Here is a 15,898-nt window from a genome sequence, read left to right as displayed (position 1 = left end):
AGAAGGTGAAAGTCTAGAATTAAAGATAAGTAGGATTTTGACAGAGATGGAAGGAGTGGAAAGTGAGTTCAAGATAGAAGGGATAATATAAACTGACTTACAGAAGGGTAAATTGTGGGGCATGTACACGACATATTGAATGATCCCATATGGCCAAGAGATAGGGTGGGTGCCAGTGAGAAGACAGTGTTTAAGATTATAAGGTGAGTTGGTGCTTGATGGTACAGGACTGTTAACGTGCTGCTTTGCTAATAGGAAGGGAAGTTGTGGTCTGGATGTGTTGCACCTAAGCAGGATGTTGGTGTGCTAGGTTTGCAGAAAGTTAGTGCACACCCATTTACTCGCCCTGTCATATTGTACTACTTATTTCAATAGCTCAGTTGAGCTATACTCAAAAGCTCACTAGTTACTTGGAAGCTTACCTAGAAGACTGTTGCCTCCTAGCTATGTCACTCTCCTAACAACACTCCATTTCATTATTGGATATTGGCAAACTTCAGATGTCGTTACTGCCACAGTAATGTTTCTTTGGGGTTTTGTTGTAAGGCCTTTCAGTAAATACTGTGGTATCAAGATTGCAGTTCAATAAATGACCTTTGGCTTTTTCTACATGTTGAATCCAACTGAATTACTCTGTGACCTTGGTGTTCATTTATCAGTGTGCTCCTCTTTTGCCCAGCCAGAGAGAAATACTGGCACTTTCAATGATCCACTTTCTCATAGGAGGTGTATCTTAGGCATTTTGTTGCATGTGTCACGGATTCTGAGTGCTGTATGCTGATCCAGACTGTTGCTGAGAGGCTGAGGCTGTGGATAATGATGCATTTATATTATGCACATATTAAAGGGAATATAGCTGGAGGAGAGGAGGTTGGGAGGAAATTATGAACACAGCAGACAGGCTGGACAGAATGTTCTGGTATTGAGGTCACTGCTGTGCCATTTGATCATTCCTATCTTCTCTTCCCTAGGATTACACATAAAAGAACTAACAGTGTAAATTTCTCCACAGATGATTCTTGGTTGCGGATACCACTGTTTCTTGCTCCCAATTATGGGAGGGAGTCCTGTCCAGGACAGGAGAAAGCAATCTGTTAAACCACCCTGAGTGTTCTTGGGAGACTCTTTTTTGAAGAGAATGGACTCCAGGAGTCGCCTTCACAGAGCTCAGAAAAAATATCACTCAATTATTTAAATCTAGTCCCAATCTTTATTTCTGGGCCTGCAGCTGGTTAGAGGGCAGCTTCCCCAGATGCCTTCCCGTCACATCAGCTGAACGCATTACCTCCCCACCAAGACTGCTCTTCCTTCTCAGCTATCAGATCTCTGTTAGTAGGTCTATTGTTCTTCTAGTTGCTGAGGTGGAAACGGCAGAACTTTTGCTTGGCTCTTCCCTTTGATCCCTTTGGCCAATATTTCACGTGTTTTTAAATATTTTCCTTAATATTTTCCTGAAAAAATGCTTCATTTCAATTCTCACCGCCCTCACTAGACCATCATTACCTCGTGCTTGGATGATTCAACTCCCTCCTAGCATCTCTTCTGAATTCCACTTCTCCCATCTCTTCCATTACATGCATGATTAAAGCTGCTCTCTTTGACATCCTACTTCCATTATAGTTCTACCCAACTCCAGTACCTATAGCAGTTCGTTACTGTATGTGTCAGATCCAAACACTTTATTCTATCATCTAAGACCCCATTTAACCTTTTTGTCCCTCTTCACTTATATCATACTCCCATGCAGATTTTAGAGACAGCTCTCCACACTTATTACAAACCTCTGCTTTCTGAAAGAGCCTATCACTTTCCACTTCCTGATGAAGATTTTATCCCCAATTCCAGAACCCAGAGTTGAAAGATCCCACTAATGGCAGGGTGCAGAAATATCGAGTCAAATTCCAGATATCCAGCTTAGGAAAGAGATGGTAGATAACAATTTTAAAAACTTTTATTTTTCAGGGTTAAAATACACTATATGTGGGGGAGCAAGGTTACATGCTTAAGGTAAACCTGCATTCCCTAAGTAACCATTGCAGAAGGATTAAGCTGAGAGCAGCTTACAATTAAGTGTTTTCCAAAGATAATGAAATACTAATGGTAATCTTTATCATGATATTTGGGAGATTACCATATTTCTTATTCAGAAACATCTGTCATCTTTTATAGCAAACACACTTGGTAATTATCACTTATTTATTTGGCTTATGATATCTTTTTCCAAATTCCAGTTTCTTACTAATGTGTTTAAGGGATCAAGTTTTATGATATATTGGCAAGGACACTGCATTTTGCTAAGATCATTATGAGTCTCCACCGTTGAAATAACTGTGTGTTTACACAACATCAGTTAGGAGCCATTATATGATGCTAGGAGGAGCAGAGCAGTAGAGTCCCAGGCAGAGACTTAAGTTTGTGTTTCACACCTTGAATTGGTAATGTAGCCATTGGGAAGGAGCATGGCAGGGGAGCCAGGGTCCTGGGTTCTGGCCTTGGCTTTGCTTCTGAAAAGCTCTGTGACTTGATCACTAAGTCACATTTCCTTGCATACTGTAAAATCCTTATAAATGAGGTGATATTAATACAGCTATACTGGCTTTTAGCTAACATTCTTCTCATGTATTTGTTTTCCTCTTTTACTTTCAGTGCTTTTGTGAGCTTAAGCTTTGAATGTATCATCTATAAGAAGCCTTTAGCTGGATTTATATCTTTAAATGTAATCTGTCTTTTTAAGTATTTAAAGCGTGATAATTGACATGACAAATTCTTTGTAAGGTCTCATTCTGTGCTTTCCATTTGCTCTGTTTAGTTACTACTCCCTGCCCCCCTCCTCATAACTGTTTTCTCTCCTAATTTTTTGGACTAGGAATTTCTACGCTTCCCCCTGCCCCAACAGTACTGGTAGTTACACATTATATATTATTTGGCAGTTTCTCTTAAATTTTAATTCTCATATCCGACTTGAAGGGGCATTTTGTGTCTTGGGTGTACTTCTTTTTGTGTGCCTTCATTCTATTCATGCCATCATTTTTCACAGCTTCTCTCTAAAACTCTTTGCCCAGGTCTGACATGCTTTTACCTCTCTCGTGTGGGTCTTGCTCCGAGTCTCTTCCTCTTCTCCTGCTCGCTCAGCTCCATTGCAGGAGCTGGTGTTCTTGAGCTGGCACGCAAAGACTTTATTTCCCTGGCTCCTTTGGTCACCCTGATCCTTGCCCTTTCCAGTTCAATGAACAAACTGTTACGCTCTGGGGAGCGTATAAACCCCATTCTGCTTAACACCCCTTTCAACACCCTTCTCTTCTCTGATTGTCCTGAGGTTTCATCTGAGTGGGTTTCGAAAGGAAGTAACAAAAGCGAAACGGCTGATTGAAATTGAGTTCACAGTGAAACCTGATCCCACAGCAATATAAACTGCATATGAACATGATTTTTCATCCATATTCTTGACTATTAGTGTAAAAATGAGCATTTAATTAAATTTCATTGTTACATAGCTAAGCAAAAAAAAATTTTCTTACCATTTGCAAGGCCATATCCTTCTAAAAATGTGCTTAGAGCTACAAAACCCAGAGTCTAGAAAAAAAGAAACGGATAGCGGGAGAACTAAGTGTTGGTTTTGCCTTCTCAATAGCTAAGTGACCTTCGGCAAATCACCTCCCCTTATGTGAACCTTTACCTCTTTTGGCCTCAGGTTCTTTATCTATAAAATTACCTAGCAGGATATAATAGCTATCTATTGCTGTGCAAGATATTATCCCCAAACTTAATGGCTTAACATAACAAATGTTATTTGCTCACCGTTTCTATGGTCGGAAATCTGGTCTTAGCTTAGCTGGGTGCCTCTGGCTCTGAGTCTCTCAGAAAGCTTCATTTATGGTGTCTGCCAGGACTGCGGGATGATCCTTGTCAAGCTCACTTGTGTGATTGTTGGCAGAAATCATCTCCTCAGGTGTTGTCGGATTGAGAACCTCAGTCCTTGCTGGCAACTAGCAGAAGAGACTTCCTTCCCTCAGTTCTTTGCCATGTGGGCCCTTCCACAATATGACAACTTGCTTCTCCTAGAGCAAGGACTCTAACAGAGAAAATGAAAGAGAACAAGCAAGACAGAATCACAGCCTTTCTGATCTAATCTTGGAACTGCCATCCCATTATTTTCTCCTGTTTCTGTTAGTTGCAAGTCACTAGGTCCAGCCTGTACTTAAGAGATTTCTTTATAAATTTTTGTATTTAACCTCATTGCTTCTCTCAAATTAGTTGGTGTGAGAAAGGAATTATATTCATTTTAGTTTCCATTTGATTCAGCCATTAATTGTGGTATAAGGCAGACATCTTTCTTAAGAATTATAACCTATTTGGGAGTCAAGGAGTCAAGGAAAGATTATTTTCTGCCTCTGGAGCAATTGAGAGACTGTGTACATGTCACATACATCACATATGTGTAATACACACACGTATATGTGATACATATATTTAAAAGTCAAAGCAAAATTGGTTTGATTTGAAAGCTTCTGAATAAAGTTGATTGCAAAGTCTTTTTTATTTTTAAAGTCAAAGCCAATGTAAATGAAGCTCCCTTTGTAATTTTGTATTACTGGTGATGTAAGTATATTATGGTTTAGAATATTTAAATATATTTATGAGTTTTATTGTGATGAAAACTGTGGAATGAATCATGCTTCCCACACTGTTACATTGGAAGGACACTGGCCAGGAAAATTGGTTGTGAGTCGAAGCTTTGTCATTGCCTGGGGTATAGCACAGTTTCTCTAAATGTCTTTTTTTTTTTTTTTTTTTTTTGCAAAGTGAGGTTATTAATGCCACAATCACAAATTAGCTGTTTTGTGCTTTATAAATGATAGTGTTCTACAACTAAATGCAGTTACTTTGACTAAGTTCTTGTTTCAGGCCACATGTGACCAGCGTGGCTGCTGCTGGGAACCTCAGGGAGCTATAAGTATACCTTGGTGCTACTATTCCAAGAATCACGGCTACCAAATGGAGGGCGACATTGTGAACACAAATGCAGGTAAGCCAAACTCTGCCACAAGGTAGGAGCTCCAGACCCTCTGGAGGTGGGCTCTGTGTTTCCCAGGGGAGAGAGCTGTGGCAGCCTGCAGAGTGCTGGTCTGCGGTGCCACACTACACATGTGACAGAGGTGTATTGTGCACCGCTTGAATCTTTTTCTTTTAGAGATGAGGTCTCATCTGTTGCTCAGGCTGGTGTGCAGTGGTGCAATCTTAGCTCACTGCAGCCTTGAACTCCTGGGCTGGAGTGATCCTCCTGCCTCAACCTCCCGAGTAGCTGGGACTACAGATACGTACCACCATGCCCAGCTAATTTTTCATATTTTTTTTAGAGACAAGATCTTGCTATGTTGCTGAGGCTGGTCTTGAACTCCTGGCCTCTAGCGATCCTCCTGTCTCAACCTCTGGAGTTGCTGGGATTACGGGTGTGAGCCACCCATCCAGCTGAACCTATTCGGGCATCAAGAAAAAATATCACTCAATCACTCTCTGCTTTGGGAGTTCAGAGACCGTGTTCTATTTCTGGCTTCACCTTTATGGACCTTTCTAAACTTGTGCAAGCATCATAACCTTTTTGGTCCTCAATTTTATCACTTTTAAAGTGGAGGATTTGGAATCAGTAATCTCTGACTACTTCCAACTCAATTTTATATGATTATCATGCAGTGGATACAATTCCAATTTTATTCAAATATGTTATGAAAGGTACCTAGTCAATGTCAGTGCTCATGGACTGCACATCCCTGTCCTTCCTCCTACCCTAAAACGCAGAGCATAATAATGAACATTCTGGGGAATAACAGAAAGTGACTATTTTGGGGAGGATCAGTATAAAGTAACAGGCTTGTTAGCATTTCAGATGCTCTTGGTCTGATGGGCTCTTCTCATAGGGTCTCAACTCTCACCTGGTTTACCATTTAATTAGGGAGATGGCATTAATGTCTATGATCACCTGTAATATAATATGGAAATAACTGAGAAGGAATAATGTGTATATACAAATTGAGGCTGAGAGTGTAAAGGGTATCTGATCAACACAAAATGACCAATAGGCTGGTGGAATGAGAGTAAGGCCTTTTTGGGGAGGTTTTTCAATCACATTTTGTGGAAGGCAGGCGTAGATGTTTAGATAAGGCGATGACAGCACCTAGCGTCAGAGCCTGCCCTAGATAGTATGTGTGTATGATGGGCTATATCTCTCTCTCTTCCCTTCTTTTGAGAAATAAGGGCTTTCATCAACCCCTTTGCAGTGAAGCTTAATTTTACATGGCTATTATTTGTGAATTTATAGAGCTGGCTATGACAACTTTTTTCCTCCTACATGTTAGGATTCACAGCCCAGTTGAGAAGTCTGCCTTCCTCATCCTTGTTTGGTAATGATGTCGACAATGTCCTTCTCACGGCAGAATATCAGACATCTAACCGTTTCCACTTTAAGGTTGTACTTTGTTTATTTTTTTAAAATCTTTTTAAGAGGCTCTTATTCCCTACCTGATTACTGCAGTTACTACAAAATAGAAAATTTTGCTAGTGGAGGTATTTTTCTCTATTGTCATTATTATTTATTACCTGTATACTGATGGCTTTTATAGCCTTCCATTAGTGTGATAATTTCCTAAATATATTAATATGTTATAGAGTTTACTGGTGAGCTTTGGCTTTCATTTATTTGCCTTAGATACCATGTGAAATATAGTAGAATGAGGGAAAAAAGACTGGTCACAGCTTTGAATTTTCTAGGACTAATCCATCTCTGCACATGTGCAGTATATATCCCCACCTAAAGACTAACTTATGCTCAAATGTCAAACATTTGAATTTGGTAACACGATGGGTACATCTACCTTAGACATAATGCCAGTGTGATCGGTGCCTGATTCCAGTACCACAAGCATGGATACTGGGAAGCACTGATGTTGGTAGGGACATTTATATTTCTGAAAAACAGAAAAGTTTTCACTTTGACTTTCTTTCTATTTAACACTCTGTACAGTTTACTGACCAAACCAAGGACAGGTATGAAGTGCCTCATGAACATGTGCAACCCTTCAATGGAAACGCTGCCACTTCTTTGACCTATGAAGTCGAGGTCTCCGAACAGCCGTTTAGCATCAAAGTGACCAGAAGAAGCAACAATCGTGTTTTGTAAGTCTGGGAAACCTATCTGCGGATCAAGGTGGGGAGGTTATGGAGAAGGGAGGTTCATTTCAACAATATTCCTGCACTATTGGTGACCAGACTCTCTACCTCCTAAAGTGTATACTTTTTCATGTCTTTCTTCCTTCCTTCTGTTCATGCAATCATTTTTTTCTCTTTATTTTTTCCTTTCTTTTCTTCATCTATCTAACCATCTGCCCACCAGTAAATATTTACGGAACCTCTATTATGGTATAAGTGCGGTGTTCTGGTCATGTGATAGGGTGTCTGGGGGGCGGGCAAATGTAACAAATGTACCATGCGGTACCTGTGGAACATTTCAAGGAGTCCTGATCTCTTGGTGTCCATGGAGAAATGTCACAGGAGGGAAACTGGGACTGATTAAATAGGGACTATTGAGTCACTGACATACAAACAACCCTTTTCTAAGCAAGTATGTTCTCTCCACCCCACTCGCTCACCTGTCCTTGTGTTTTCCACCTGCGTCAAGGTTTGACTCAAGCATTGGGCCCCTCCTGTTTGCCGATCAGTTCCTGCAGCTCTCCATCCGACTGCCTAGTGCTAACGTGTATGGCCTGGGAGAACATGTGCACCAACAGTACCGGCATGATATGAATTGGAAGACCTGGCCCATATTTAACAGGGACACAACCCCCAATGGGGTAAGCTTTCAGGATGGGCCACTTTCCACTGACTATCATAGCCTCATTCTTGAAGGTCACATTTAGTAGCATAACCTAATGTTTAGGAGTAAGATTCTAGGGTGCGACTGCCTGGATTTCAGTTCTGGCTGTGCTACTTACCAGTTATGTGGTTCTGGGCAAGTTACTTACCTCTGTGTCTTCAGTTTCTCATCTATAAAATGGAAACAATATCTCATAGAGTTTTGTGAGGATTAAATGAATTGATACATGCAAAGTGTATAGGAAAATGCCTGCCACTTAGAAAGCGCTCAATAAATGCAAACTACTTTATAATATCCCTTTAAACTAACCAGTTGTGGAGAAAATGTTTTTAGTACCTGCACTCTGAGCAATAGTTGATTATAATTTCCATATTTTTAGGGTGATCTTTCAAAATCACTGACTTGCCAGGTTTGCCAGCAAAATAGGATAAAGTCCTAGCCAAAACAATGTATGAATCTTTTTTGTGTGTAAAGTATGATTGGAGTAGTGAAAGAATAGACAGAGTTTTGCTGTTATTATTGTTTTCTTTTATATTTGCTCTTGTTTGTTTTGACTGATAAAGCTTGAAGGAACACTGGTTTCTGGGCTTAGCAATACTCTATGGTTCAGGGGCTTTCCTGATTAAGCAGAACTAATAGTTGGATGAAAGGAGATTATAGTAATGATAATAATAATGAAGCAACCATTTGATATATTATTCCTATTTAGCAAAAGAATCGAGAAATAATAATTTTCTCATTTAATAGACAAAACTGAGGCCAGAGAAGCCAAATTAATAGCCCAAGTTAGAATAATTTGTAACAGGAAAGAATCTAATCCCTACCCTATCTTAAAGCTCATGCTCTCTACATGTGCCTATCAAAAGCTGTTGCATCAGAACAGCTTATCTAGGAACAGCTGGTGATGATTGTTTAATTAAGGAGCCTAAGCTCCTTGCTATTCAAAGTGGAACCACCGTGTGACAGGGGTGATTCTTCAGTCCCTTCTTCCATCTGTTGATTAAAATCTACATTTAATTAAAATGCCCATGTAATTGGTGGGTACGCCAAATTTTGAGAAACACTATTCTAGAGCAATGATTCTCGAATGTAACTACATATTGGAATTATCTGGGGAAATTAAAAAAAATAGCAATGTCTGCTTCCATCCTTAGGAATTCTGTTTTAATTGGTCTGAGGTGCAGTCTGGGTTGAGAACTCCTGTTCTGGAGTCTAGACGACTGGCCTGGACTAGAGCTTCATCTAGTTGTCTGATTGATATTGAGACTTGATGGATCTCTTGTAGATGAGGCTATGTCAGGTGAAGGCAGGTCTCTGTGAGAGGTAAACTTTTTCGAATTATGGTTTCAAAATTCCCATCCTCCCACCTTCTGACAAATATCACAACCTCTATGTTCCTATTAGATGAATGGTCATAGCTGGCTCATCTTATAAGAAAACACTAGTTCACTTAATACCAACCAAATATATACCTTATCTTTTAAAATTTATCTGTGTGTTTATTGACCATTAATTCCATCTGTTACAATAGGATGTGGACATGGAATATGTTTCCTAAAAAATCTCATTGTAACCATTCTATGTGTACATTTGAAAAGCTCCTTTAGAGACTCAGAACTTCTAAATTATTGATTATTTTTTACATAAGGTCACTCAAGGGTGATTAAAAATACATCTCTTCTACATTGCTGTTTGCAAAACATGCAATATTATGGATTTTAGATTGCATCTCAATTGTTAAACCTTCACTGAGAGATGTGTGAATCATGAAAATTATGTAAATACAGAAGTGAATTATGGACATAAAATGATCATGCCATTTGAATAATTGTACCAGGCAGCTTTTATGTAATAACTAATGGCAAACATTTATGGCTAGTGATATATAAAGTTTTATTTGTAGTAAAATGTCCTAGAAGGGAGGGTATAACAAGGAACTAGCAATTTGTATGACAGTGAGCCTCAAATAGTATCTTTTAATTTGATTTCAGTATTTCCTGTTTTGGTTTATTAGCATCTTAGAAGAACATAATGGCATTATATAATGAAGCCTAATTATGCTGACTGTTTTGAAGTGGTTTCATTGTTCTGATAGATAGTTGTGGATGTTGGAGATGAGAGCTGAATAATCTTTGCCCTAAATAGCAGTATATAATTGCCACTTTGGCACATACTCAATTCTAACTTGTGATTCTTAGTAGAACAAGCTTTATTTTTCTAGCCTAGCGATGATCTAGATGCAGAGGAATCCCAGAGCCTTTTAAGATTTATGTGGTTATCCTTTAAAAAGCTTCTGCTTCTGGAAAACAGAATTTGTGGTAGAACATCTGTCCATTATTTGCACATAAAACCCTTCCTAATGGGTACAAAGTTACAATTAGGAATAAGTTGTCATGTTCTATTGCATATTAGGGTTACTATAGTCAACAATAATGTATTAAATATTTCAAAATAGGTAGAAGGGAGGATTTTTAATGTTCTTACTACAAAGAAATGATAAATGTTTGAATTCATGGATATGCTAATCACCTCGATTTGATCATTTCACAATGTATACATGTATCAAAACATCACATTGTACCCCATAAATATGTGAAATTATTGTGGGTCAATTAAAATTTTTTAAAAATTTCTAAAGTAAAAAATAAAATATCTCAAACTGTGTTAAAAAAAAAAAAAAAGAATTCCCTGTCAATTACCCACATGATAAGACAGATTTCCTAAGCCAACCCAGCAATATGGTGTTTAGATGACTTGGTTGTAAATTTTGGTTTTTAATTATCTTTCTGCAGGATGGAACTAACTTGTATGGCACGCAGACATTCTTCCTGTGCCTTGAAGATGCTAGTGGATTGTCCTTTGGGGTGTTTCTGATGAACAGCAATGCCATGGGTAAAAGACTAAAGGAATATTCAGGAAAAAACAAGCACAAGAGTGATTTTCAGTCTTTTTCTTAGAGCCCTAGGATAAAAGGAATGGATTCCTTTAAGAATGACTAAGCCATAGCTTAGAGAGGGCCTTATATATTCTCTAATTGTTCTGCCCTACTTCATTACCTGTTGTTCCATGGTAACCTTGAGTAGGGGATTTTCTCCTAGCTTATGATTTTCCTGAATCTGGTGGCCTCTGTTGGAATATTTTCCATTATAAAGTTAAGATAGCTAGCCGTTCCGTATAATCTACTCTGAGACAGTTTCCACCACGTTGTTCTTCTCCCTCCTTAGCCTTTTATTCAGTAGATCCCAGGGACAATGAATTGTCATAGGGGAAAAGGAGATGTATCAGAATCTTCCAGGATTGATGATGGGCGTAGGACACTGATCCCTGGATTAAATCAGTGCTACTCAAAGTGTGGTCCATGGATGGTTCATAGACTGTTTCAGGTCTATAGAAAGATAAGTACAGAAATGAGAGTAAGCATTGCTCTAGCATCTACATGCATACATGAACCTTTTTCTCATAACTCATTTTCATGCTATTTTATAAAAGTATCAGTTAATTAATTGGAAATTTAAAAAATAAAGATCTGATTCTTCACCACCAGATGTTTGGGAAGCACTCTACATGATCTAAGATGATTCTAGGATATCTAATTCTCAGACACCTAGTAAAATCTTAGAGTTTCTAAGGTATTTAAGATATCTAATATCTTAAAGCTAAGATAATACAAGAATTGTGCAGTTTCAGGTAGGTGAAAGGAACCAGAAAACAAACCAAGTCAGATTTAATGGGAAAGGCCACAAGACATTCTGTGTGATTTGTTCCTATAACCAGAGAGTACATTTCAATAGCTCTTGAGGCCTTTTGACCCTAGATGCAAACCAAGATTATAAAGCAATTCTGAGAATGGTGATTGGAGCTTAGAGGGATTTTGAATTTATGGTATAATCTCTGACATTTTTTTAGTTTGGCTTTTGCTTGATGTGAGAATCACTGAGGGTAGCACCTCATTGTGTCTAGTTGGGTTATATTCTCACAATAATAATGGGGTACGGGCAGGAACAGCATGTTCTGTGGTTGTGAATGTCAGGAAGGAAAACTTTTCTTCTAACCTCTTACTAATAGGTTTAATTCTTAGGGACCTGCAAATTAAAGTGACAAAAAGATTAGCGAAAGAAAGACAGAGATTATTTACACATGCAATGCTCATACACACATTGGTGCTCAGTGACGAGTAACTCAAAGGGGTGGTTAGAACTTGGCTTATATGCCTTCTTAATAGGTAAAAGGAAAGGGGAGAAAGACATTTTTGGAGGAACAATTGACTTTGTGGAAAAATAAATGGACCCTTAGGAGAACAGATGGGAAATTCGATAGTCCTGTGACAATGTCTATCTGAAAATTATGCTTATCTTCTCAGATTAGAGGTGATCCTGGGTGTGGATTTATGACGATTGAGTTTTTTGGTTTTTTTTTTTTTTTGAGTTGTTTTTTGAGCCTCTTGAATTGAGGCTCTGCTTTTAGGCGGATCAGAGATTTCTGTAACTTAAATGCCTTCAGCCCAAAAGAATTTTTATGCCACAGTGGCTGATTCTGGACCTTTTCATGAACCTGGATGCTTTTCCTGGGTCCTGACAGAGCCTGGATCCTGGCAGAAGGAGCTAAGACACTCCAGTCTCTATCGTTAAAGACTGAACAAATGCTTTGGCTCCCACATGCCACAAAGCTGGACTTTGATCATCAGTTTGTCTCTTTATACAAAATGTATATTAATGTTCAGATGGTTAGTAATCCTCTTGTATAAAACTTAATAGTTACTCTCTAGAATAAGTTCTAATTTTTATTTTCTTAATTTTTAATTTTTCAAGAGGTTGCCCTCCAACCTGCCCCAGCCATCACATACCGCACCATTGGGGGAATTCTCGACTTCTATGTGTTCCTGGGAAACACTCCGGAGCAAGTTGTTCAAGAGTATCTAGAGGTAAATTTACTATATCATGATTATGACTGAGGAAATCCTAAATAGCAAGTATTTAAGAAAAATAAATTTAATATGCAAGTGTGACCTGCGAAAATCTGCTGTGACAAATTTGAGACATTAAAGAACAGATTTCATGTAAGCAATGGCAACTTGATTTATAGCATTTTTATGTTATAAAAAGGTGAGAGATTATAAAGACACCTAAACATGGCTCTACCCTAAATAATTTATAGAGGGGCTGGAAAAATAGATGAACATTCTAACACTGATAGATCAGCATGTTGGAAAATGGAGCATGTTTTGTATTCCCAAACCAATGTTTAGAAACATTTTTATTAAAAATAGAATATTTGCTAACTTTCACTTGACATATTTCTTTCAGCTCATTGGGCGGCCAGCCCTACCCTCATACTGGGCCCTTGGCTTTCATCTCAGCCGTTACGATTATGGAACCCTAGACAACATGAGGGAAGTCGTGGAGAGAAACCGTGCAGCCCAACTCCCTTATGTAAGTAAGCAAGGCTTCAAAAATTCTCGAAAATAAAGAAATTCGTTTGAGGAATAAGAACATTGTTTATATTTTCTCTCCTTGATTTTTTAAAATTTTGTAATGAAATGATTTTTATATATTCAGAATACTAGACTTTCTATGTTGGACCAACAATTTTTTCAAGGAATCCTACTGCTTTTTAGCAGGAAATAGTACTTGGAGACCATGATTAAGGGTTATGAGGCACTCTGTTTTTGTCTCTATTTTTATTATCATATATTTTATTAGTAAAGTTTTGGGGGCTTATTATACTGACTGAATTTTACATGATGTGTTTTTTTTTGAGTTCTCAAGGCATTTCTCTCTCTAGCTTGGATTGTAGCATTTTAATGCCTCTCAGTATAGATTTTCTCACTTTATACATTTTCTTGGTTGGATTGTTTTGGCTCAAAAGCATCATGGCAGGGACTGACCATAAAAGTGATATCATATTTTTAGAAATTTTTCTAAGATTCTGTTATAAGCTTGATTCTTAGGTCTAGTGTCAAGTAATAAATGATGCAGATCCCTGATCTCCCTTTCCCTCTCGGATTAATATACTTTGATGTTTTAAGGGGAAATAGAGGAGGTGGAGTAATTCTAGACCTCAGGGATTTAGGACAAAAACATTATACTACTTGTACACAACCTTGAGCCATCTAGGTTAGCATCTTTTTTCCATAGATAATCATCTGAGATGTTTAGGGGGAATAATGTGACCGAGACCACATAGCTAGTTAGTGACAGAACTGATACTACGTGATTAAATGGATTTAAAAAATTATATAAGTTTTAGGCCCATGTGTTTTTGCACTGGTATTTTGATTGCTATTCAACTGGCAATAAACGAAGTTTGCCTTTCTGTATGGTGTGGTCATTTTGCAATTGAAGCAGAGCTTCAGTAGATATTTTAGAACTTGGGGGAAAGAAAGTCCATACATATGAGTGTAAAAGAAAGTACTTAACAGAATTAGGATTCAAAAAGCCTAGGAGCACTGAGGAGGTGGGGGAAGCAGACAGAGTGGACGAAGAAGTTCATCCTTATTATCCAGCACTCAGCGGCTTTATTCCTGTGGAGTTGGATTGGGGGAGGGGTAACAGGAGAAGTGGTAGAGGCAGGACTGAGGTGAAGAATAAGAAGCACAACCTCTGTGACAATGACACCAAGTGGTGAACTCTTGTGGCAGACACTATGCTAGACGCCTTCTTTAGTTATCTTAACAACCCCTGTTTAATATTAGAGCCCCATTTAAGATTAGAAACCTCATTTAATACTAGAAAACGAGAGGAAATGGTTTTCAAACCCAAATTTCTAACATCCTAGTGGATGTCTCTTTTTATGTCATTCTCCTTACACCTAGATAGGCATGTATTATTAACTGAGTTCAGTATAGGTGTCGAATTCTGCCAAGTTTAAGTGAACAAAAGAATATAGCGCACACATGCAATAAAATATTTTTGCACTCTGCATGGCTAAATTTGAATATGCCTGTTATATTGGGTGCTCTAATGGGGAACGGAGTTTCACAAGACATGCAAATGGAAAAGCCCTAAAGTCTCTGGAATAATCTTCTTCTCTCCCTCATCCCATTCCTTTGGAGGCAGACACTTAAGTCTTAGAGCAAGAGTAAATTTCATTCTGGGCTCCACTATTTTCATACAGATAAAATTAGGAAATAAACACCAAAGACTTGAAGTAGAAGAGAAGGAACAAAATGAAATGTGGGATAGTAAAATGAGGGAGAAGGGGGTAGGGGTTGTCTTCTCCCCTTTATCTTGTAGATAGGCTGAAATTTAGGTAATTTCATAGATGGCTATGTCTTTGATAATCTTAGTGATTGGTCATAATTGTTATTGTTTGTTTGTTTGATTGGTTTTTAATGCCAAAGTGCCAGGCAACAAGGATAGGATGATGCAGTTAACTTGTTTGCCAGGATCAGGCCAGGCCTTTGGGAAACAGTGGATCATCGGTTTTTGAAATCATCATTGGAAAAGAAGTACTCAGATGCCAGGGACTGATTAATAACTCTATTTACAGCCTAGCACAGAGCTGTTTTGTTTTGTTTTCTTGAAAAATAACAATGAAAATTTGACTGATTCATTTTAACAGGGAAATTCCTAGGTACTAAATTGTAGGTTTTGTGAATTCTTTCAGGATGTTCAGCATGCTGACATTGATTATATGGATGAGAGAAAGGACTTCACTTATGATCCAGTGGATTTTAAAGGCTTCCCTGAGTTTGTTAAGGAGTTACACGATAACGGACAGAAGTTAGTCATCATTGTGGTATGTGCTGCCCCCTTGTCCCCCTAAGTCAGGTATTTGTTCTTTTTTTTATCATAACACCCACCTTCCCCACTTTTGTCCCCCGATTCCCAGTCTCCTTGCAGTGCTTCCAGCTTAAAGCTAGTTTCTTCATTGTGTTTTTCCCTTTTTAGGATCCAGCCATCTCCAACAACTCTTCCCCAAGTAATCCCTATGGCCCCTATGACAGGGGTTCAGATATGAAGATATGGGTGAACAGTTCAGATGCAGTGACTCCTCTCATTGGGGAGGTAACATAATGGGGAAGCTGGGGGC

At 38.5% G+C, this 15,898-nt stretch overlaps 1 protein-coding gene across 1 annotated transcript in view; it reads left to right on the top strand.

Moving 5' to 3' along the window:
• MGAM (maltase-glucoamylase) overlaps positions 1 to 15,898 on the top strand; it is a 75,991-nt gene that overhangs the window by 17,213 nt on the left and 42,880 nt on the right. Inside the window, exons 4-12 of the mRNA XM_012649792.1 lie at positions 4,906 to 5,026; positions 6,354 to 6,463; positions 7,019 to 7,170; positions 7,673 to 7,844; positions 10,660 to 10,759; positions 12,676 to 12,788; positions 13,171 to 13,296; positions 15,473 to 15,604; positions 15,757 to 15,873. Of these exons, the coding sequence (XP_012505246.1) occupies positions 4,906 to 5,026; positions 6,354 to 6,463; positions 7,019 to 7,170; positions 7,673 to 7,844; positions 10,660 to 10,759; positions 12,676 to 12,788; positions 13,171 to 13,296; positions 15,473 to 15,604; positions 15,757 to 15,873 (1,143 nt within the window). The remainder of the gene's footprint in view (positions 1 to 4,905; positions 5,027 to 6,353; positions 6,464 to 7,018; positions 7,171 to 7,672; positions 7,845 to 10,659; positions 10,760 to 12,675; positions 12,789 to 13,170; positions 13,297 to 15,472; positions 15,605 to 15,756; positions 15,874 to 15,898) is intronic.

The sequence above is a fragment of the Propithecus coquereli genome, unplaced genomic scaffold, assembly GCF_000956105.1.
Source record: "Propithecus coquereli isolate 6110/MARCELLA unplaced genomic scaffold, Pcoq_1.0 Scaffold302, whole genome shotgun sequence".
NCBI lineage: Eukaryota > Metazoa > Chordata > Mammalia > Primates > Indriidae > Propithecus > Propithecus coquereli.
This window is presented reverse-complemented; position numbering and strand designations above follow the sequence as displayed.